Consider the following 22,711-nt stretch of genomic DNA (forward strand, 5'->3'; position numbering starts at 1 on the left):
TGTAATGCTATCTGTCATAGACATACAAATTAATAGACTGTAATGCTATCTCTGGTTTAAGTCATAGACATACAAATTAATAGACTGTAATGCTATCTCTGGTTTAAGTCATAGACATACAAATTAATAGAGTTCGCCTTGCATGAAATCTTGGTATAATTGCACGATGATCACATCAGAGCTGGAAGCAAACCAAGTGACCATATTTTTGACAACAGGAGAGTTCGAGAATACTTTGAATAAACTATGAAATCAGTCGTACATTGACAACCGAAAAGCGCACATTAAAATAACCAGACCACATGCAGAAAAGTCAAGTTCGCTAAAGTAAGGCGAAGGTTTGCAGTGCTGTCCATTGTGGAACTTTTCTGCGCAGGATCTGAATGTTCATCCTTAACGAATCGCCTGGCGTAAATAGTGTTACAAAATAATAAATTTTGGAAACAAGCCCAAACTTTTGTTTACAAGTTTTTTACATAGTCAGCAATTTGCGCGCCATTGTAAAAAGGACTAGTAATTCATAAGCAGATTTTATTTTCGAGGACCGAATGGTGATATTACAATGTGAGTTGCCCGTATACTGCCAAATCACCGACTGTCACGCCGCCTCCAACGCACCGCGCAAGTTGGTTTGTTTCTCTTTCCCTGATTGGCTCGACTATTAATTTGAATGTCTATGGTTTTAGAATTAGAATGTTTAGATAAATTATTTACTATGGTAAAGTACAAAAGAGATACCCCATTATGGAATATGGGACACTTCTACTGTTTGATGAAGAACTCAATGGCACAGTTACAATATTAACTATTTACGTCATCTTTTCTACTGTGAGTATAAAATATCTAGATATTTTAGATCTATGGATTTAACAAGTCGATATTAATAAAATGAATTTACAACGTATTTGGCATAACGAAAACATTTGTATGTCTGCCATTTCTGTCATTTGTAGGCGCATTTCGCATTCATACGTACTTCTGTGTGTGTAATTTTGACGTGTGTAAACGTAGTGCCATAAAACGGCAATAAAATAGCATACTTAGTGACACTATGTCCATAAACGTCATATAAATTTATTGGTGTGATATATTTCAGTGTCATTACAGGTTGAGATCACACACACAGTTAATAATGGTTTGTTTTCAAATAATTGTACAAATTTATTTTGGAACGGGTCGATTTCATACAAAACTTAAATTTGGTTTTGAGGCCAAAACACCAAACCAAACTAAAAATTTATTGTTTTATTTGAAAGGTATAGCAAATATCTAGTATGGATATGTGCTAATTTATTATTATAGAAATCGATTTTTCATGATTTTAGTCAAGTTTGGCAATTATTTGTGACTTAATGGTAATTACTAACAAAATATTCTTACCTTTTCTACAGCGAAAATATAAAATATGAATGGTTAAAAAAACTATTTTGATGGGCTCAAATTTAATTTTCAAACAGCCGATTTACATTAGAACACGAATTTTTCGTAAATAAATTTAAAATTTTGACATAAAAAATGTCTTTTTTTTATTTGTTTTTGGGGTGTTATGCCGTGTTGCGCTAACTCCTTCTTTAGTCAACGTTTCGGACAGCATTGCAGTGTCCATCATCAGGGCAGATGTGTTATTTGGTTATTTTATTTTTCAAAATAACACATCTGCCCTGATGATGGACACTGCAATGCTGTCTGAAACGTTGGCTAAAGAAGGAGTTAGCGCAACACGGCATAACACCCCAAAAACAAATATACTTTTGGCCGTGAAAATCTTAAATCATGTCTTATTTACAATGTTTTATTTTTTTGTTCATATTTCGCTGTATTTTCATAGCAGATTGGGAGAGATAATTTTTTTAATAATTACCATTAGCTCATAAAAAATTGTCAAAGTTGCCTCTAAAATCGTAAAAAAATGATTTCTTTAATGTCCTATATTTTTTAATATTTAAAACACTAATAAATAAAGCAGCACATATCCATAGTAGATATTTGCTATATCGTTTAATTACAAAAATAATTATTCAGTTTGGTTGACTATTTTGGTCTGAAATCCAAAAAGTTTTGTATGAGGAAGGCCGTGCAGCCGTTCTTCTTAACAACTCCAAAATGACATCTGTCGAGAAATTCTGACTGCGAAATTTTTTGAATAATACTTACGCAGATCCGTGAAAATACATATATTCAACAAATCAGTTCCAATAGTGTAAATGAAATTAAATACATTTTCTGTTAAAAATATTATATTACAGACAGGTATCGCTTGTCTGAATTCTCCAAACAAACTAATTGAATTTAAAAAAATTTGAAAGCATAACCATGTTTTAGAGTTCATTGAACCAGAATTACAGACAGACAGATTATTTGTGATAATTTTTTTTTTTTTTTACTATGTTCACTGCAATTTGAAATTGAATTACTTTGACTACAATATTACAATCACTGTACTTTTAATAATACGTATTATTGGCACTACCCAGTTAACAAAACAATGTAATTTTATACTGTTTTCTGCCTTAATGTGTTTTAATTTACTTCCAACGCAATGTTGGACTACTGTTTTTATTAGTGAGTTAATTAATTTCATTCTATGCCGCCAGCAAGCACTAAATTGTTTACTGAACATACTTCGAAAAATTAAATAAGAATCAGTCAATTATAATAAAATACAGTACTCTCTCACTAATCCACAACCCCAAAAAACAATTGCAAGTGTCCAATTAACGAAAGCGGCGGATTACAGTGCATACATAAACATGCTAAAAATTAAAAATAACCGGTCGGTGGCTGAGTTGACATTGCATTTGGGTCCCACCCAGGCGTAGTGTGTCCAATTCCTCGGCTGGCTAAGGCTAAGGACTCACGGAGGGATTTTTACCGCGGTTGCGGGCTCGCAGCCTTTGTAGAATGCAGATATTTATGTGAAAAATTAAAGCACATTTCACGACGCGTTTTACGCCCGCGGCGTGTGCGATTGTTTGCAGGTCCCGCTGCACCGGCAATCATCATGTACCGGCGGGCGCGGGTCGCGGTCCCGCAGCCGCGCGCTCTGCGATCGGTTGGCGGGCGACCGCAGTGGGCAGCGGGGAGGGGTGTAGAGAAATCCGAGAAGAGTAACAAATAATCCATAACGATCTCTTTCCGCAATTAGTGGATGTATCCAGAACCTTTTAGGCCTTCTTTTTTTAATTCTTCTGTGAAGTAAGTATAGCGCTACAGCTCGTTTCTGGTGTGTGTCCATGGCGGTCTGGAACTCAACTGATCGTTTAACTGCCCGTCTTGCAACCGCCCGTCTTTGTGATAATCAACCGCCAAGATTGCGAGCGATAACCGCAACCGCGACGGCTGCGTCACCGCACAAAACTCCGGTCTCGTGAGTTTTGAGCAATAAAACTCCATTCCGCCACCGCAGCGGGCGCGGGTAAAAATCGCTCCGTGAGTCCTTAGCCTAAGTCCTCCATCACAACACAAGCAACATTTTCCGCTTACTGTGGTGGTAGTAGGAGATGTTCAAATATCATCAGGTTATCCGTAACCCGGGATGTTTGTCTTTCTTTTAAAATAATTAAGATGTTTTGTAGAAACAAACAAACACCGCTATCGATCTTTCGTAAAGTTCCATATTTAGTTTTAAAGTTAAGTTGACATGTTTAAGCTTGCGGGAAGACTCCATTTTGTAAACTTATTCAAACAAAAAACGTGGCAGAATGAAACAAACGTGACAATTACTAGAATATACAGAGGACCAACCGGTGACGCATAAAACGGTCAGCGAGAGCAAACAATCTAGATGGCTGAATTTAACATGTAAATACCGGCAACTATAAAACTTGATTATGTGCTTTTAACTAGTAAAAATAACATCGGATTATAGTAGTTGTTGGATAATCGGAGAGAGTACTCTAATAGTTTTGTGGGATGCTAGAAATAAAACATAAAAAAGCAAAGAGTTTACATAGACATGGTTTACAAAATAAAAATGAATACATGAAGGAAGCAAGATTTTAGGAGAAAAGTAGACATTTTAGTAAATCTGTTAAGTTTTTATTTGAAAAATTGCGATGATTTTAGAAAGAGACCAACATTAATTAATTCATATTGTGATAATTTTTTTTATTAAATTCAGCGCATGTACGAATTTATTGAAAGGTTGTAAAAAAAAACCTGTGAAACTATTTTAGTGAAATTTAGCACACAGACAAATTTATTAATTTATTGAAAGATAGTCAAAAATCTTTGGAAATATTGCAATATAATTCAGCGCACACATAAATTTATTAATTTATTGAAAGATAGTCAAAGAACCTTCGGAAATATTGTAATTTAATTCAGCACACACACAAATTTATTGAAAGATAGTCAAAGAACCTTCGGAAATATTGTAATGTAATTCAGCGCACACACAAATTTATTGAAAGATAGTCGGAAATATTGTAATGTAATTGAACGCACCCACGAATTTATTGCAAGGTAAGTCAAAGAACCTTCGGAAATATTGTAAAATAAAGAGCCAGAACCAAAATTATTTAGAATTGGAACTACATATAAATAGTATATATAAGTACTAAAACCAAAAAGATTCATACATTTTACAATAGACTATCTAATTTATTGTTTTTTTTTTTTATCATAAGATTGTTGTCATAAAATTGTATTTAAGGGAAAATACAATGAAGAATATAATATTACAACTAAACACAAAAATTATAATTTTCTTACCTACAACAGATCTTAAAATTAATTATTTTTTATCACAACGAATTGACTTTTAAAAACATTTGTATCTATTTGTCAACAATGAAGATGGAAAGATGCAAAAAAAAAAAAAAAATCACCACTATAATCATTGTTAACTAATGCAGCAATTCACAAACTGATAAGCTGAAATGACGATATACATGCATATTTAATAATTTTCAAAACAATAAATCTTCAAATCACACAAATTTTAAAACATAAATCGTGGCTTAAATTTACTTCACCGCTCATTTGAACATTCACTTTGCACTTGCCCATGTGTACAAGAAACGTACATTAGATTTTTGCAATTTTCCTTCAAAAAAAATTTTAGGCTGAAATTTGTATATGCCCCAGAGAAAAAATATCGCATGGAAAAATAAGAAAATTGCTATTTGAAAAAAAAAAAACCAATGCAAACAAATTGGATAAAAAAATTACAACCTTAGCATTTTTATTCTGGAAAATTGCAAAATTTGGAATACACTGCGCCATTGATGCGTCAAGAATATTGTCAAAATTTACATTGTACAAGGACGACACGCAATATAGTTTATACCCCGTATTACAATTTAAATACGTAATGTGCAAGGGTTTAAAGAATATATATTTTTTTGTTTGTATCATAATTACTTTACAATTCATCAGGATTTCTTCACAAAGACATCTGGCACAGAGTAGGAAACATATTCAACTGTTGCCAATTCTTTTGTTACCGTCAACTCATTAAATCATCAGGACAAACATACCCATAGTTATAGCTAGACCGCAAGCAAAAGAAGATGCCTTTAGTGATGCGCGAAAAGGGAGTGGTTTATTTGTAGTTCGTGTGGCTTGCCACCCCCCCCCCACAACTTCTGTCATTCCGGACAACACCAAGGAACAGTCTTTTGTTTTAGGTCAAACTATAGTCAGGTAATAAAATATGCATAGTTGAGGTTGGGTTGGGTTCACGTCTCGTATTGGCAGATGACGGAGAAGATTTCGCCCCCGAGCCTCCGAGCCAGCCAGAGGTTCTTGACAACGGCCATCTTCAAACTTTCACATTTGAATTTGGCGTTTAGGTTGGTGTGCAGCGCTCGGCCCATGCCCTCGATTATCACCAGATCCACGGCTCTCGTTCGTATGCTCGCGCATAATTCTGAAAACAAACCAGGATCATCATTACAGTGAAATACATTTTGTATTATGTATTTCATGAAGATTGTTATTTATTATTATTTCTATTATGAATTAAAAGTGGTGTATACAAAGTTTTTCATTTTCATACAATTAAAATGACGCCACAAAGTAATTTTGCAACTATTGAAGAAATATATTTCTTTTCATAATCTTTCTGGCACCCAGTTTTGGACATAGGCCTTCCTCAAATGTATCCAGTTCTGCTGATTTTTGGTGCTCTCACCCAACCATAACCAGAAATACAGCGGTAAAGTTCCCTACTGGTTTGCCAAGAAGTTTATCTATGGTTTAAAAAAAACATGTGGAAAGGGATCGAACCATAGGCTTGGCTTAAGGAAAGGACGGCAGGACGGCCAAACCTTTCGAGGCGGTGGCTTCAATTAGCAACTGGGCAAACTAACCAACTATAACTAACTAACTAACCATCACGGGTTTTTTTTCCGCAGGGGTAGGAAGAGAGGACGGACCGCCAAACAACTTGGTCTTGGCACACCTTGCCTCATTCACACTTGACATGGCCCGACAGTATCTCTCCTGGCCTCAAATATCTGATTCACTTGATAGTGCCATGTCTTCTTCAGGCCGTCAATAGAAACCTTAAAGCTGTTCGAAAATTAAATCTCAAGACACACTTTTAATTTTCTTGCTCCGAAAACGAAATACAATCCAAATTAACTTTATTTGGTAACGTTTTAACCTTGCAACAATGTTTTCTTTTCTTCAATAATTGAAATATTAATTTGTGGTGTCATTTAAATTAAATAAAAACAAATAACTTTGTTTATATTTTTGTCCATAGGTACTTATTTGTCTATTCTTATGTCTTAATTTTCAGGGTACTGGACACCTACGCCAGTGAATTTGACTGTAAAATGCCGGTTTTCTCTCAGGGGTACCTTGGATAAGGAATTTTAAATGAAACACAACTTCATGAATGTCAATTTACCCGTAAATATATCGTATTTTTATGATTTTTTTTCGAATATCTGACTTTAAAGGGTAGGCCGCGACGAAAATCTCTATATTTTATTATCTATATCTCTGTATTTTTACGGATTTACTTTGAATATGAGGTTAAAAGGCTGGCTGTGACGGAAATCAGCTGCAAAATCTCGATTTACGCGGAAATGTGTAGTATTTTTATGATTTTTTTTTGAATAACTGAACTTGAAGGGCCGACCGGCGGTAATCGGCTGCGAAAATTCGATTTAGAAGGGAATAATTCGTATTGTTAATAATTTACACCAAAGATACCCGAATTTGAAGGGGCGGCCGAAGAACTAGATTTTTTCTTAAAATTCCTAATTACTTGGGAATTTGTTAATTCGAAATTAGATTTTTGATGTTCCGTGGATTTAAAATTAACAAGGTTCTACTGTACGGACTAGGTCCATCCCCTTTTCCCATGTTCCCATCATCCCAATACAAAAAGATCTGCACACCTTTGTCTAACGTGTTAAGATCCAAGCAGGGTCCCTTCTGTCCGTTCTCCATGACGACCAGTCGTCCCTCTTCAGTGGCGCGCGCAAACTCCGAGCTCTCGCGCCCGGCCCTCTGCACGATGTCGCGAAGTTCGCGGCAGGTGGTGTCATTGAGCGCGGGCTGGGAGTTGGCACAGAGGATGACGTCCGTGTTGCGCAAAAGTAGTTGGCGAACGAAAGGTAAAACTCCGAGGACGATATCTACGCCGCTGTTGTCAACGAAAATGGCAGAGCATCTGTGCGGGGAACCCTAGGAAAAAGTAACATTGCATTATTGAATAATTTTAGAGATTTTTTTTGTATTGTACGTAATGTTTTTCACACGTTTGGCCTGTCTCCCAGTTGTGTAAAAGTGTCGAAAAGATCAATGACTCTAGTTCTTTGGAGCATCTTCCATAAAAAAATGGTAGAACAAATACAGCATTCACACTGGACGTATATGTTCAAAAGACTGCAATCCGTCCGTCAGAGCAGCTTTTTACATATAAAATTTAAATTAGGTTGCGAGACCAAAACACCCAAGCAAACTGAATAATTCTATTTTAATCAAAAGGGGTACCAAATAAATAGTACGGAAATGTGCTACTTTATTCATTTGTGCTCTGTGCTATAAAATTTAGTAATTATTCAATAATAATCTTGCCCAACTTGCTATGTAAATATAAAATAAAACATTGTAAAAAAGTGTTTTATTGGTTGGAATTTTAAATTTACATAACACGTGTTATAATGTGAATCGGTTGTTTTAATTTATATAGTAAATAGGGCAAAATAAAAATAAAAATAATAATTTTCGGTAACTTACAAATAATTGCCAAAGTTGCCTCTAAATCGTGAAAAAGGGCCTTGTGATTAATGGCCTATACTTTATACTTAGAAACGCAAATAAATAATGTAGCTAGATATATGTTATATCTTTGATTAAAAAAATAATTATTCATTTTGGTCAAGTATTTTGGCCTCAAATACAAATTTAAATTTTGAATGAAAAAGGAATATAGGGAATCAGCCAATAGACTGCCAATTAGACTTTTTTCAGTTATTCAGGGGTTGCCAAATTCAAGAGTGGGGCAACTAACATATTAAATGGAAATTTTCAAACGGGTATCACCGTACCTTGAGTCTTTGCAGCCATTTGTCAAGTCCATCGACGAGCCAGGGTCTTCTTTGAATCTTGTCCAGGGCCTCTCGCAAGCCAAAGTTGGCGTTCTTTTCCAGGATATCTGATATTGCACGCGCCCCCCAGTCAAACATGTTTCCTGCAAATATTAACACAATGTTAGATAATACATACAGTGAAACTTTCTTAAAAGGTTTTTCATTGGGCGTAGCAAGAAAACCTCTCCTGGGAACCTCATGCAGATTTTGATTAATTGATTCATCATTCCAATCCTCAGGGCTAACTCCCTTGGAGAATCCTGGCTAGCTCTTGAAAGGGAACTACTTCTTCCCGTTAATTATTTATTTTATTGTAACTGACATTATTATTGAAAAAAATAAAAAGAACAAATATAACCACTTGAACGACAGCTACCCAAATTTGGGTAGCACCGCTAATAAATAGCCTTGAGCGATAGCTACCCCAATTTGGGTAGCTGTAGGTAGGTATTTTTATTTATTTATTTGTTTTAAGGAACATAAACAGTCTTCATATTAATTTAATATACAAAGGAGGATGGAAAAGAAACAGACCAATTATAAATGTTCACAGATGGTTGATTTGGTAATATACAACTAAGTATTTAGTGAATGTAGACTAGAATATAAAAAGCAGGACTAAGTAACAAATTTAAAAGCCGAACTAAGTAATAAGTATAAAAAATATAAAATGGAAGTAGAAAAAATGTAATACACCTATATAATGCATTACACAAGAATATATGTGTTTTAAGTATATAGGACGGATGTGGGAGTGGGAGACAGGTTTTGGCGTTGTAGCGGGATGGGGGAGAAAAGGGATGAGGGAATGTTGCCGCGCAAGTGAAATTAAAAAAATAATAAATTAGTAATTTAAAGATAAAATAAGGTACAATTAATTTAATCATTATGATTTTGTGCTATTCATAACTAAAATGTGATTCAATGAACTTCTGTAACGGTAGTAACTAGCAGTGAATATGTCAGCATATATGTCTTTATTTGCAAGGTTTTTGTTGTACCAACTGCAGGTTCTGTTAACAAATTCGTTTTGAGAGTTGGTGTTGCATTTATCAATATAGAAAAGGGTTTTCTGTTTATGAATTAAAATTTATTTATTTTGAACTTGCCACAATCGGCTAATATGTTTAGTCGACTAAGCTTCTATCGAATACCAAAAGATGTCGCCAATGTTCCTCTCATGGAATATTCCAGATAATGTTTTGCATCTTGTAGCCTGCGTGTACACGCCACATAATTTTTTTTTCTAATTTACATCACAGTAAGCAGTTTGTATACTTCTGTATTAATATCCGGAGACAGAATTTTTGGAATGAGTGCGGTCAAATCCAGAATCAAACGCCTGCAAATGTCTGTCGATGGTGGTGTTCAATTTTAAATAAGCTCTTTCTTGAGTAGATAACATGCTCATTGAAAATATGTACCTATTGGGTGTACATAGGTTGCAGTACAGATGAGATTCCTGAGAAATGTGTGAAAAACTGTGCCTGACCATATTGCAAGAATGCAAGGCTTAGGTAGTGTACAAGATTAGGAAAGGGATACTTAAATGGTTTGGACCTGTAGAGCAGACGGACAGAGAAAGTAGAATATATGAAAGAAGTCATTGTGATGCAGAAGGAAGAAATCACGATCAAGTGAATCAAATGCTTGAATCAGAATAACAGAAAAATTGTTGTTGTGCAATGCTACTAGAATGTTCGGGAACGATCGCCAATGCAAAAAGCACCGTAGCTGGAATTCTCCAGATACAATGCTAGCATTCGGCGCTCCTACCTACAAGAATATTCTCGATGCACCGGGCAGTTATAAAATGAGGCGCATCGAGATGTACTGAGTCAGTCATAAATTAGCAGTTTTACGAGTGACCAACCTGCGAGCCCTGCGACTGTTTGCTGCCTACTGAGGCGGCCGGCCACAGACTGGTCGGTCCCACGCGTCAAGCCCCGCCGTTGCTTCACTGCGCCGCTACAGGACCTTTTCTACCTACACCCGACTCTGCATGGACTACGAATTATCATGGACTCCTCGGGATCACATTAGCTCCCTGGCCCCGGCTATCATCCCTGGCCTGTGCTCCTCATGCGCCTAGACTCGGCCTGCATCTCCCGCACATCAGCCGACCAGGTCCATCACACCTTCGGCTACCTTGTTCACACTGGAGTACCCGGAAGACCCATGGTCTTCACCAGTGCTAAACACATCCACGAGTCCGGTCTCCACCATCGTGGTGTCGACCCACGGACTACCACCTTGACCACTGTCATCGCCGTCTACACCTGGTATCGTCGTTATCGGTCCGGAGTCATTTCACTACTGCGCAACTCTACTGACTCAAAAAAAATGCTGTGAGACAACAACCACTATCTTTCATTGTCTCACTACCAGATCACCAAAGTATGTATGAGACGATGTACAAAGCAAGGAGCATGTGCCAAGATGCAGTTTTGTGGAGTTCCATCCTCTCTGCCTACCCCTGTGGCATGTGGTGTGACGGTAAAGTTGGGGTTTCCGATGGTTAAATATACTGAATTCTTTATATTCCACCTTCCGCAGAGGAAAGTGCTCATGATAAATTTACGACTCGCATTGAATTAATTGTCGGAACAAAGGTAATAATAAATTATCAATAAAGAACACGCTGGTAGAATGTAAATATGTTGAAGTGTCAAGGGCTTCAATATAGCCTTGTAAATACCCGAGAATCTTATTGTCTTAGTGACTACATAGTGGATACCTGGCCACCTAAATGACATATTCATGTATGTATTTACATAATAATATGTGGAATAAACGCAAGTTATGTAAGTTCATTTCACTAAATAGGCAATCCTTAGAAGTGTGATCTTTACTGAATCGAAAGAAAACAATTGACGTCAATTTAAGACCTTTTGTCACAGTTAACGAAAAACTTATTAATTTTAACCCCTTAGCCTTCTGGGAGATTCTGCCGGAAGGTCAGAGTATTTCCGCTTTGCAATAAAATCCAAATAAATGGAATATTTCTGAATGTATTCGAAAACTAAAAACTGTATTTGAAAGGTGATGAAATACACTTTCAAATTTTATTATCAGAAATAAATAAATAATTTTTGAAATGTTAAAATTTAAATTAATTTAAATGGCTCATCTCCCTTTCTTTGTAACTAAAATTACAGAAAACGAAAAAAAAAAAAAAAATTTTACTAGACAAATGTATTACAAAGGATAGTCATATCAGTTTTTTTATCATTTCATATAAAAATAATTAGCCAAATTGCGGTCGGTACCTTTGGTTTCGTAGAGTTGTACATTTTAATTCTTCTAGATTTGAATATAAAGTGTGGTGTTTTCTCTTTCTAACACCGATATTTATAAGTTATATTATGTAAAAGTCGAAAGGCGATACAAAAAAAATAGCAGTGAGGGAGACACAATGATTTCAATGAGACCATATGAGTTGTTCCCAAAAGCGAACAGATTAGACTCAGGGGTTAAGGTTAAGGACAATTCCTTAATCTTTAGGACAATTCCTTATCCTTTAGGACAATTCCTTATCCTTTAGGACAATTCCTTATCCTTTAGGACAATTCCTTATCCTTTAGGACAATCCCTTATCCTTTAGGACAATTCCTTATCCTTTATGACAATTCCTTATCTAAGTACAACCAGAATCGACCCTCTGGATATGACATGTACAGAATATTGCAGAAGAATAATTCTGGTATTTTTGCTTTAAACACTTGTGAAAATATGAATCATTTTACACAAAATAACTAATTAATCTAAATAAAAGAGATAACAAACAATGCTATACATCATTTTAATTAGATATAATAAAAATGTAAGACACGTCTGATATTTTAAGCCCCAAAAACAAATGTGAATGGGCTATAGTAAACCGTGATAATTCCTTTAGAAATTACGGACACGGTAGGCAGCAGTTTATAGGATTTGAGAAAGATAACTTGATGCTATTTGCTGATCTATTCAACTGATAACACGCGTAGCACTCGAGGAACATGACAAACAATAGAGATAACTGATATTATAATATATAGTGGCTTTTAGTAATATTATTTATTGATTGTATACTTTAGATTATAATCTTAAATGGATTACATTATGGAGATGTCAGGCAGTACACTGATGTAAATGGAAGTATGTAGAAATGAAAATTGATTTCACGGTAATGATAAGGACAACAGGGGTGACATGATAGGATTCACGTTTATAGATTGATAAAAGTCAGATCTGTGTCTAAAATTTAGAACAACCATGTTGATTTGTTGCTTTGTGTTTCCAATAATTAATTATCCATGGACAACAACAAAAACCAATGTCATAATGATGTTTCACAACTAATTATTTCTAAATGGTGAGGTCAATTACAATGACATTACAATACAAACTGTCTTACTAAATTAATACGAAATGTGGAAAGAAATAAACACATTTATCTTTCAAGTAAATTATTTCAAACGTTATTCATGTATGACAAAGATAGACATTCAAATAATATGTGTGCATGAACGAAATAGATATAGGACTGGGCAGAGTTTACATACTTTAAAGTTTTGGTGAATACTACATTCTACATCATGGGTGTGACTGAGATGACAAGACACGATTACTCGCTTACACTTAGACGAATACAGAACGTTGTATGAGACGACCTACTGCCAAGGTTGTCTTTCTTATACTGTTATGTTGCAATGTTCACCATCTCAATTTAATTAATTTTGACATTTACCGTTTTCGTGTAGCTTGTGAATGATTTTTGCACCTCTCAAAAGCAGAGCATTCTTGACGTGTGCGCATTATCTCAGGAACCTATCTTCACTTTTTAATTCATCTAAATCCATTTAAGATTTATTGTTTATTAAAATGTAACAAAGTGGCTGGTGGGTTCTTATCACAATTCATGCGGGCGAAAACAAAGGTCCCATTCGAGAAAATGGATTTTGTTTGAAACAGCTATATCTTTGAAAATAATACATATATAATCACCACGCCCCATATTTATATATAATAATTATTACAAATATTTTGTTGCAACGAATTGGTACGCCATCGAATGTAACACAAATTGGTTAAACAATAAGAAGTATGTAGTAATAAGGTGGTTGAATCGTTTGAATTTCGCGACATATGCACTTGAATGGATAAAAATTAAAAAGCGCGTTTTAGTGTACTGAACGTAGTGAAGTCCTGTTTTAATTCCATCGCTTTGCATTTGCCTATCTGTAAATTTATTTGTAAATTCCATTTCCGTCAAAGATGGTGACCGTTTTAAAATTATTTTTTCTAATGATATAGTAGTTTTTATTTGGACTTTTTTATTCACATTTTTTCAGTGTTAGGTACCTACCTGTTTGGAGAAGGTTTGAAAAAAGAATTGAATTGAAAATATATGCACAACTATAAAATTATTGTCTGAAATTAAAGCCTATTTTTGTAATACTACCCATAAACTGAAGTTAAAGTGGACCATTTAGTGATGTTTTATTTGTAAAAAAAATGTGTTTATTTTATCACATTACAAAAAAAAAAAAAAGTTCCGCATCTCCGGTGCGATAACTGTAAGGATGTATTACCTGTTCTACGGGTTTAAATATAGTTTCCTTTTGATAAAATATTCTTTGACACAAAAGATAAGAATTAGAAGATGGAAAAGACTTAGTTTACATTTGTAAATACATATACATATAGTTTAGACCCTTGAAAAGAAATTGATTAAAATGTTCTATAAAATTATTGCCTTCTCCGACATTTAAGTAGGACCAACGTAAAAGGTAAAACTACCCATCCCGGACAAAGTGTGTTATTACAAAATAAATATGAATGAAATTGTCATCCGTCCTTTACCTTTTAATGCAAGACATTAACAGAAGGAGGATATTTGTGGAAGAATTTAGATTGGTTAGGGTTGCCACCGGTTCCGATATATCGTAACTGTCACCGTTATCGAGCCCTCTGTCCCGACAAAACCTATAATGTCCAGATTTGAAAACCGGCACAATGTAGCAATGCTATTGTTCAGATATCTCTACTGCGTGTCCTTTACCTTTCTTTCACAGTTACATGTTGCCCTATTCGGATTTCCGTACTTCTTGCTCTGAAAAAATATGACTAATTTCAATTTTAAAAACCCCTCGTCGATATCACAACGCTCTTCGATAGCTGCGGGGATGTGTTCATTCGCTAGCCACACCACTCATGGCAACTCTAAACATGGTGAACATTCATCGATAACAACAGCCTTCTGATAAGAGTCGATTACACTTAATTCTGTTTGTACACGGTGGATACATTTGACAGAATACAGTGAGAGACAATAAGAGGTTCCATTTACATATGTTTTTTTACGTGAATACCCCACAAGAATCCCAACTGCCCCAAACTGCATAAAGCCGGTGAGACCATGGCATCCTCAATTAGGGTATGTTGTGAAGCTGAAGGCAGTGGGGAGAGGAAGGCTGTGGAGAAGAGGAGGGTAGGGGGAGTACCTGGCTATTTAGATCTGGTCACCAAACACAGCTAAACCCATTTCAATTCTGAATGGCGGTATTTCAACAGGGGGATAATGAGAGGAACGTGCCGCAAATACACAATTTTATTTTAAATGAATTTATCGTGAAACAATTACATATTAATAAAATATAATTTACACACCGCGGAGGCCGTAAAAATCGTGCATAATTTATATGTCGCTGTCAGACAATAAATACATCTGTTTCCACAAGATTGGTACGAAATAATTTTCACAACTGGAAATTTTATCTCGATTCCAATTTATTCTAACTCAATTTTAAGCGTGGATACACATATTACCGTTACGCTTCGTGGACCATGTCATTTCAAAACCGTGTAGAAACAGAATTGACTGCAAATTCTTATACAAAAAGATTAAATGTTCTACATACCAGCTAAGAGCCCTCTGCATAGCTCTGTCCACTTTTCATCTTGATCATTGATGGCATCTATTTCGTCGAGCCTCGCTTTGAGCCTGGCCAGCGCTGCATCGTTCTCCAGGGTCTTCTGCCGCATCCAGAGGTCCACGAATCCTTGGCTCCGGAGGCAGGTTTCGTTCAGATCGAGGAGGAGTCGCATCGATAGTCGTCCGAAGCAACTGGAGTGGAAATAAAACATTATTTTAGAACATCGTAACATTACAGTTACTATAATCAGTAGTTCTGTGAACAATAGACCTCACTTACAAAAAAAGTGTGTTTCTAATTTTCTCTTACTTAATAAATCAAAACCAAAATTTCCTCTCAAATCATAAGAATTGTAAGTAGTTACTTTAGTACCTACCTTCTTAATTATAAACCATATATTATATGAATATTTAAAAAAATTCAAATAAGGAATTATACAATTCTTCAATTTTTTCAAACTTTCTTAAGGCAGGTAGGCACCATAATATTGAAAAGTTGAGTCAAAATTAACCATCTACATCAGGGGTCTCCAAACTACGGCCCGCGGGCCGTATCCGGCCCGCCAGTGTCTTCCATCCGGCCCGCGACATCTTATGACCAGTGTCATCAAGGACCCGCGACAGCTAATGGCTAAGACCTTGCTCAGAAGAGGCGAAAACTCCGCGAATTTTTTCGTGCGAATAAATAAATATGCTCGTTGGCGAGGTACTTGGCACCAATACATTGCGTCCACAAGTATCGCGCGAATATATCGAGAGGATTTTTTTAAAAAATCTTTATTTGATTCGCAAAGATATCAAGGTCTGAGAAACGAGTATCAAAAATTATCTTCAAAGCTACGTTATCTAAAGCTATTTTTTCATCCCTGAAAAATCCATTGTCTACCCCCCCCCATCCCTAGGACAGAAAATATGAGTGTCTAGAAATTAAAACGGTTTTGGCCCTCTGAACTCACTGGAGTAGTCAATGTGGCCCGCCGGCTGAAAAGTTTGGAGACCCCTGATCTACATAGTAAAGTTAAGGTTTGCTTGAATAATAAAGTGGACACAGTATATTATCGAAAATGGAATGTACAAGCACATTTACAGACAGACGAAACGCCAAACGGTCGAGTTCAAACAGGACTTCGATAATTTAACCTGATTTATGCGGTTGCCGCGTATGTGATTTATCGGCGGCTGTCCCCGTACGCGGATGTTACATATCTGATTCAATTTAAAACACATGCATTGTGCCAGACACGCTGCATGTTGGGATGGATTGCATTGAAAGGGTTAAGTATTCATATACAATTTTTTTGTTTGTTTTTTCGATTTCTGATAAACTGTTTAGTTTTTTAGGGCTTCAAACACTACATAACAATATTATTCATGTTTTTTCATCCTTTCTTAATGTTTATATATTCATAGACACAGTGATGATGCAAAACTTCGAAGTTCATTATCTCATTTGACATATTTTGATTTACGGCATTGTAGTTACTCGTGTGAAATTTATACATTGTCTCACACATATTCATCTTTTTTACTGATTCTTGACATAATACAACTCAAACGTTCGGTTCATTTGATCATGCCATATTTTCCATTCAATTCGCTTTACACATTTTCATTCAATGTTTTTTTTTTAAATATTGAAGACAATATTAGTGATTTCTAAACGGAAATCTGAAACAGAAAAATCAGAAAAGGAAACGGTCACATCTGGGACTAGAACCCAGGACCCTTGTCTTTCCGGAACAGTGCTCTACCAACTGAGCTAATGGGACCCTATTCCCCTCGGTCCCGAAAAATAAATATTCATTCTAGACTTGCAGAAAAGTCAACAGATGTCGCACATTAAAAATAAAACATAAGATAGGTTTATCTAAAAAGACGCTGTCTGGATTGCATTTAGTTCGGGTTGAATCTTGCGATCATACATAAAGATAGTTGCCAATAAAAATGTGCGGTGAAAAAATGAAGACAATGTTAGTAGTTCTTATTCGAAGTATGATACAGTTAAAAGTGACCGAGGGGAATAGGGTCCCATTAGCTCAGTTGGTAGAGCACTGTCCCGGAAAGACAAGGGTCCTGGGTTCGAGTCCCAGATGTGACCGTTTCCTTTTCTGATTTTTCTGTTTCAGATTTTCGTTTAGAAATCACTAATATTGTCTTCAATATTTAAATATTACAATTTGAGGTTTTACTCAAAAAAGTTATTCCGAAAAATAAATGTTTTTTTTTTTCAATATTTGCTCCATACAGGAGGCTCCGAGGAAAATAATTCCCCTCAGGGCCTATGTCATCTTTAGGGATGCTGGGTGGAGGATCTTTTTAGGAGAGGAAGGGGAAGAAGTTCTGGGAAGGAAAAATGTATGAGGAGTGAGTAGGAACTGGGGGTCAGTGAGTCCAGTAAGGACGGAAGTATGAATCCATTCCTCCCACTGTGGTGCAAGGTCAGAAGGCCTTCCTCGACCAGTCTCTTCCTATCTGGCCTGCCACACAGCTGCCGGACGCAGTGGGCCGACACATCTGCCGCCAATACCTATACAAACTTCATCCCATGAACCCCTGCTAAGTCACCAAATGTAGAAAACCACTTGGGGTGACCTACGGCAGAGGTGTTATCCAACACATGGTTCCCGTGGCGGCGGTACACATACCTGCCTCCCAAAATCTAAATAATATAATAATAGTAATCGACATTCTTTCTTCGTCCATTTACTTTGGATGTTCAAACCATCAAACCGTTCCTTTCTGATTCATGTTCATTATGCCCGGCTTTCCAATCTTAAAGCTGAAAACCAGCCTACTATCACAAGTCATTTCACAGCCGAGCTGTTGAATGCAAGAATGAGTGGTAAAAACGATCAGTTCTCAAGTGAAAAGTATTTATTGTATACAAATGTCGTGCCCATGAATGCTAATGTGTTTCCCATCGACGCAGAAGAGATTAATTATTATACAATTTTATCAGAGTACCTTCCATTGAAATACTGGTAAAACAAACACATTCATTGAATCAATTTTTTCAGAGTTTAAACAACAACAAGCTACTATACCCAAATTAACCCATGTTTATTTTAACCTCTAGAGCCATTTTGGGCCATATTTCTTCCAGCCTGATTTGGACTCGTAAAAGTCATACTATCTCATTGTGTATTGGTGAGTTATACGATTTAAAAACTGTTAGAAAAAGAAAAATGCATTTAAAAGTGTAATATAGACGCTCCCGTGAAATTTGAAATAATTCTATGAAATAACATCAGCATTTGACAAATATTTGTCAAGGTTTGCAAATTTTTATATAAAACGAAAAACGAGTGAAGTAACAATAACTTTTATAGTAACTTTGTCTATTTAAATATGGTTTTTAGTTTCGCATAAAGTGGTTATTATAGTTTACATGATAAAACGAACGGTAAGCGACTTAAAAAACTTTATCTTTGTTTGTGTTAAAATTTTTAACACCTCCAGCGTTTTAGGTTCATATATGACCGGATAATTCATATTTCGCATCGCTATCGTAACAATCGGTTTAACTTTAAAAATTATTTTATATTATATGAACAAGATAAAAGTGAAGTAACAGTTTTTTTACAAATTTCCAAAACCAATGTGTTTTCGAAATATCGAGTTCTCTCAATTTTTTTACGATTGGAGTAAAAAATAAGTAAAAATGTGGTTAGTGGTTTTGACAACATTTTTCACGTTTTATATTAACCTTTTGAACGCGTTAATTTGCTCCGTTTTATCTATACCCGTACGCGGTACATATTTTTAAATACCTATGCACGCAATTAAATGTGAAATTATAGCATTCTGGCATGATTTATTGGACTATATAGACAGAACAGATTATTTTCCTCAATATGAAAACAAATCCTCGTGTGTCAACACTCTTAGATGTTTATAAAAACAAAAACATAAAATTTCATACAAAGACGTACCGTATCTTTTGAATGTGGTCCCACCATTTACTCGGCGTGTGTGTACTTAGGTGATAGACACAAGTGGGACACCATGATCACTTATCATTTTTAGTTATGAAAAGTTATGAATGACATACTAGTACTAACGCCATCCGTTGACAAAAATGTAAACTAAAGGACTAAAAGGCGCGAAGAGGCGCACTTGATTATTGATCTTTTTTTATGAAATACAATTTTATTTTTGAGAAATTCTTGTAGATGTCAGCATCGTGATAGTTCTACGAATGTCCAAGTGAACAAGAAATACATTTATGACAAAAGAGCGCTGGAATATCGGCCGTCAAAGTTTCCGTATCAACTGTTGATACAGCCACGTGTGAGTATAGATTTTTTGCCGTCGTAACAACAGTTGATACGGCCGCGTGTTAAGAGTTAATATTTTATTATTTAGAAAAATAAATGTTTATTTTAAATACATACACCGGAAACATAATTTTATCTGGTTTCTAAAACAGAATATGTTTTTATGGAAAATTAAAACATAAAATGTATATAGCGAATTTGAAATACACAGAAAAAACATTGCAAACTGAACAAAAATGATGAAAGTACTAAAGATATTAAAAGAATTTTTTTATTTCTATGTCGATTTGTAATACTAAAATCTGAATAGAAGTCGTTATGTCGAGCAGGAATATTTGATGACATGATGTTATTTTGACGAAGCCAGAGGGGTTAGAATGAATTAAACATATTATTAGAAGTCATAAAATTGCTGCATAGAGGCAATCAAAACTTGTTTGTTGCTTCAAGTTCAATCAACCTGTTCAAATCTTTATGTAGACAAAAAAAAACCAGTATCATCAATCCATAATGGCGTTTCACAACCAAATTTCGAAATGGTGAGGCCAATTTCTAGGTCATAAGATTTATTGTCTATTGAAAATGCATGCACAGAGATAAACAGAATAGGCAGATTCAACAAGAAATAGGAATGAAATTAACAAAAGTCTGTTTAATATTTTAACAGCCACGATTATTTTATATTATTTATGATTTAAATATGAATTAAAATTTATGCTTATTGTTGCACAGGTCTATGCCATTTTTGAGGATACTTAACGGAGACCCTTTTTAAAAGGAAAAAAACTATGGGGTCCGTGGTCAAGTGGTTAAGATCCTCAACTATAAATCCAGGGTAGGCGAATTTGATTCCCAGAACGAGCAAATAAATAAAAATTATATTATAACATATTTGTGGCATATTCCGTAGTGGTAGATACTCTCAGTATCGCCCTGGCAAAAGATCACCATTCAGAATCGAAGCATAGGTTGAAATGGCTTAAGCCATGTTTGGTGAACTGATCTGAATAGAGTATCTACTAGTACAGAGTTTGGAGTGTCTCACAGCTGGGCACTGGTGCCGAAGCGATCAATGACGCTGTTCTTCAAATGTATATACTTTTTTGGTAATAAAATTCTGCATAAACAGTGTTTGTTCTATCACATTCAATTGGGCGAGTTGTAAGTAAACATCTGAGATAAATGATAATAGAAATTGATATCAAAATCATCAGGTATACGGCTGGAAAGCATGAAGAAAAGTTGGCAATAAAATTAATAAAAATTCTAAAACTTAAAACACATGTCTTGGTAGGGATTATAGAGTTAAACCCAGAATAATCTAATTATTACCATAATATAAGCAAAGGTAACTTACAAAGGGTCTTTTCGTATCTTTCCTATGGCTTCAACATAACAATTCTTGAATTGTTCGGCTCTCGTGTTAACAGAGGGGTCTTCAGAATTGCTTTGGATAGCATAACTAACGTATTTGTTCACCAGATTTTCGAAGCAATCCAACCAATAGTCTCTTGCTTCAAAATCTTGGATTAAATCCAAAGTATCCGGGTTGTATTCCAATGGGTTGTCAAGGAGAGGACAAACTCTGGTATCATCCATTATTGAAATGATAATAATATGCACTGAGTGAAAGCAACAACCTGCTGTTTGTTCGAACGTCAACACGATTTTATATTGTAAATAAAAACTGCCAGAAGGAAACCTATCGTTTTTGACACTGTAACAAATACTATGGATGACTATTATAAATACAACGTTTTGCCGCAAGCAGGGCGTTTTAAGAATAGCGATCCTGGCGGCATAAATTACAACTACAAAAATAACGGTATAATTTTTTTTTTATATGTTCACTTTTGTTGAAATATGGCTACTTTTTATTTACCCCGCTGAGTAGCGCAACCATAACTTTTTATTGAAAGGCTTCTTATATTACCATCTGTAGTATTTTATGATGATAATATTTTTATCCCCCAGCCAAAAATGACAGTCCCAAAAATAAAATAATATAAGCTTAAGAAAAAAAATCCGAAAAACTCCTAATTAGGTACCTACGTGATTTTTGGCTAAACTGTCTACTAAAAACAGGGACTTAAGAAGTAAATTTTGTTTCACGAAACTTTTTACTGTACCTAGTATTATAACTAAGTAATATTTAGTGTTTTATTTAGTAGGTACCTACTTAAAAAAATAGTAACTCACAAACATTAAAGTAATCACTAGAGGTTACCGCCAAGCACCTAAGACTTAGACGATGGTTTTTCTGGAATTTTTGGATACATATCTAAATGCCTACAAATTAAATTTCTATTTTTAGTGTTTACTTCTTAAAATTATTATTGGGCTAATTAATGAACACTTTTTGATGATATAATAACTTGAGGATGACTTAACACAATGAAACTATTGCAAGATGTGAGGTATTAGCGAAATATTATTTATATACCTAAGCAAGTATAATAAAAATTAAAACAAAGAATAACTAAAGTTTGTTATTATTTTTTATCTGACCACAATGATGTACACAAATATTTGTTAGTGTCTTGTGGTTTATGAAAAAATCCGATAAGATAATGTAGGTATGTAAAGTCACGATCACAACAAAAACGGTTTTAATATTTATTGGTAGGTAGGTCCTACTTAACAAATTAAAAATTATAACGAATTACAATAGGTGGTGTTTTAATAAAGTGAATGATACAACCAATTAGTGTAAGTAAAGACATTACAAACATGCGATTTCAAAATGAATATTAATTTACAGTGAATTAAAATTTCAAAATATGTTGACGCTATTTAACTTTTTTTTCATCTCTAAATATAAGGCTAGCTTTAGACTTGTAAATTTACGAAAAAACTTACAAGTGTAAAGCTAGCCTAATAAAATATCTCTAAATAGGATAAGACAAGTCGCTATCCGCGTCTGTCTGTTTGCGCGCTTAGGTATTTGAAATTATGCAACGGAT

At 35.0% G+C, this 22,711-nt stretch overlaps 1 protein-coding gene across 1 annotated transcript; it reads right to left on the reverse strand.

Moving 5' to 3' along the window:
* Nucleotides 1–4,782: 4,782 nt before the first annotated feature.
* On the reverse strand, nt 4,783–21,454 carry LOC149411257 (4'-phosphopantetheine phosphatase). The gene is made up of 5 exons (XM_089647592.1): nt 21,106–21,454; nt 15,458–15,663; nt 8,511–8,653; nt 7,356–7,644; nt 4,783–5,872 (listed from the first exon to the last, which is right to left on the reverse strand). The coding sequence occupies exons 1-5, from the start codon at nt 21,345–21,347 to the stop codon at nt 5,682–5,684; spliced, it is 1,071 nt and encodes a 356-aa protein (XP_089503718.1). The 5' UTR covers nt 21,348–21,454; the 3' UTR covers nt 4,783–5,681.
* Between the last annotated feature and the right edge of the window lie 1,257 nt (nt 21,455–22,711).

The sequence above is a fragment of the Hesperophylax consimilis genome, chromosome 26, assembly GCF_061612785.1.
Source record: "Hesperophylax consimilis isolate HC1 chromosome 26, BYU_Hcon_1.0, whole genome shotgun sequence".
Classification (NCBI taxonomy): domain Eukaryota; kingdom Metazoa; phylum Arthropoda; class Insecta; order Trichoptera; family Limnephilidae; genus Hesperophylax; species Hesperophylax consimilis.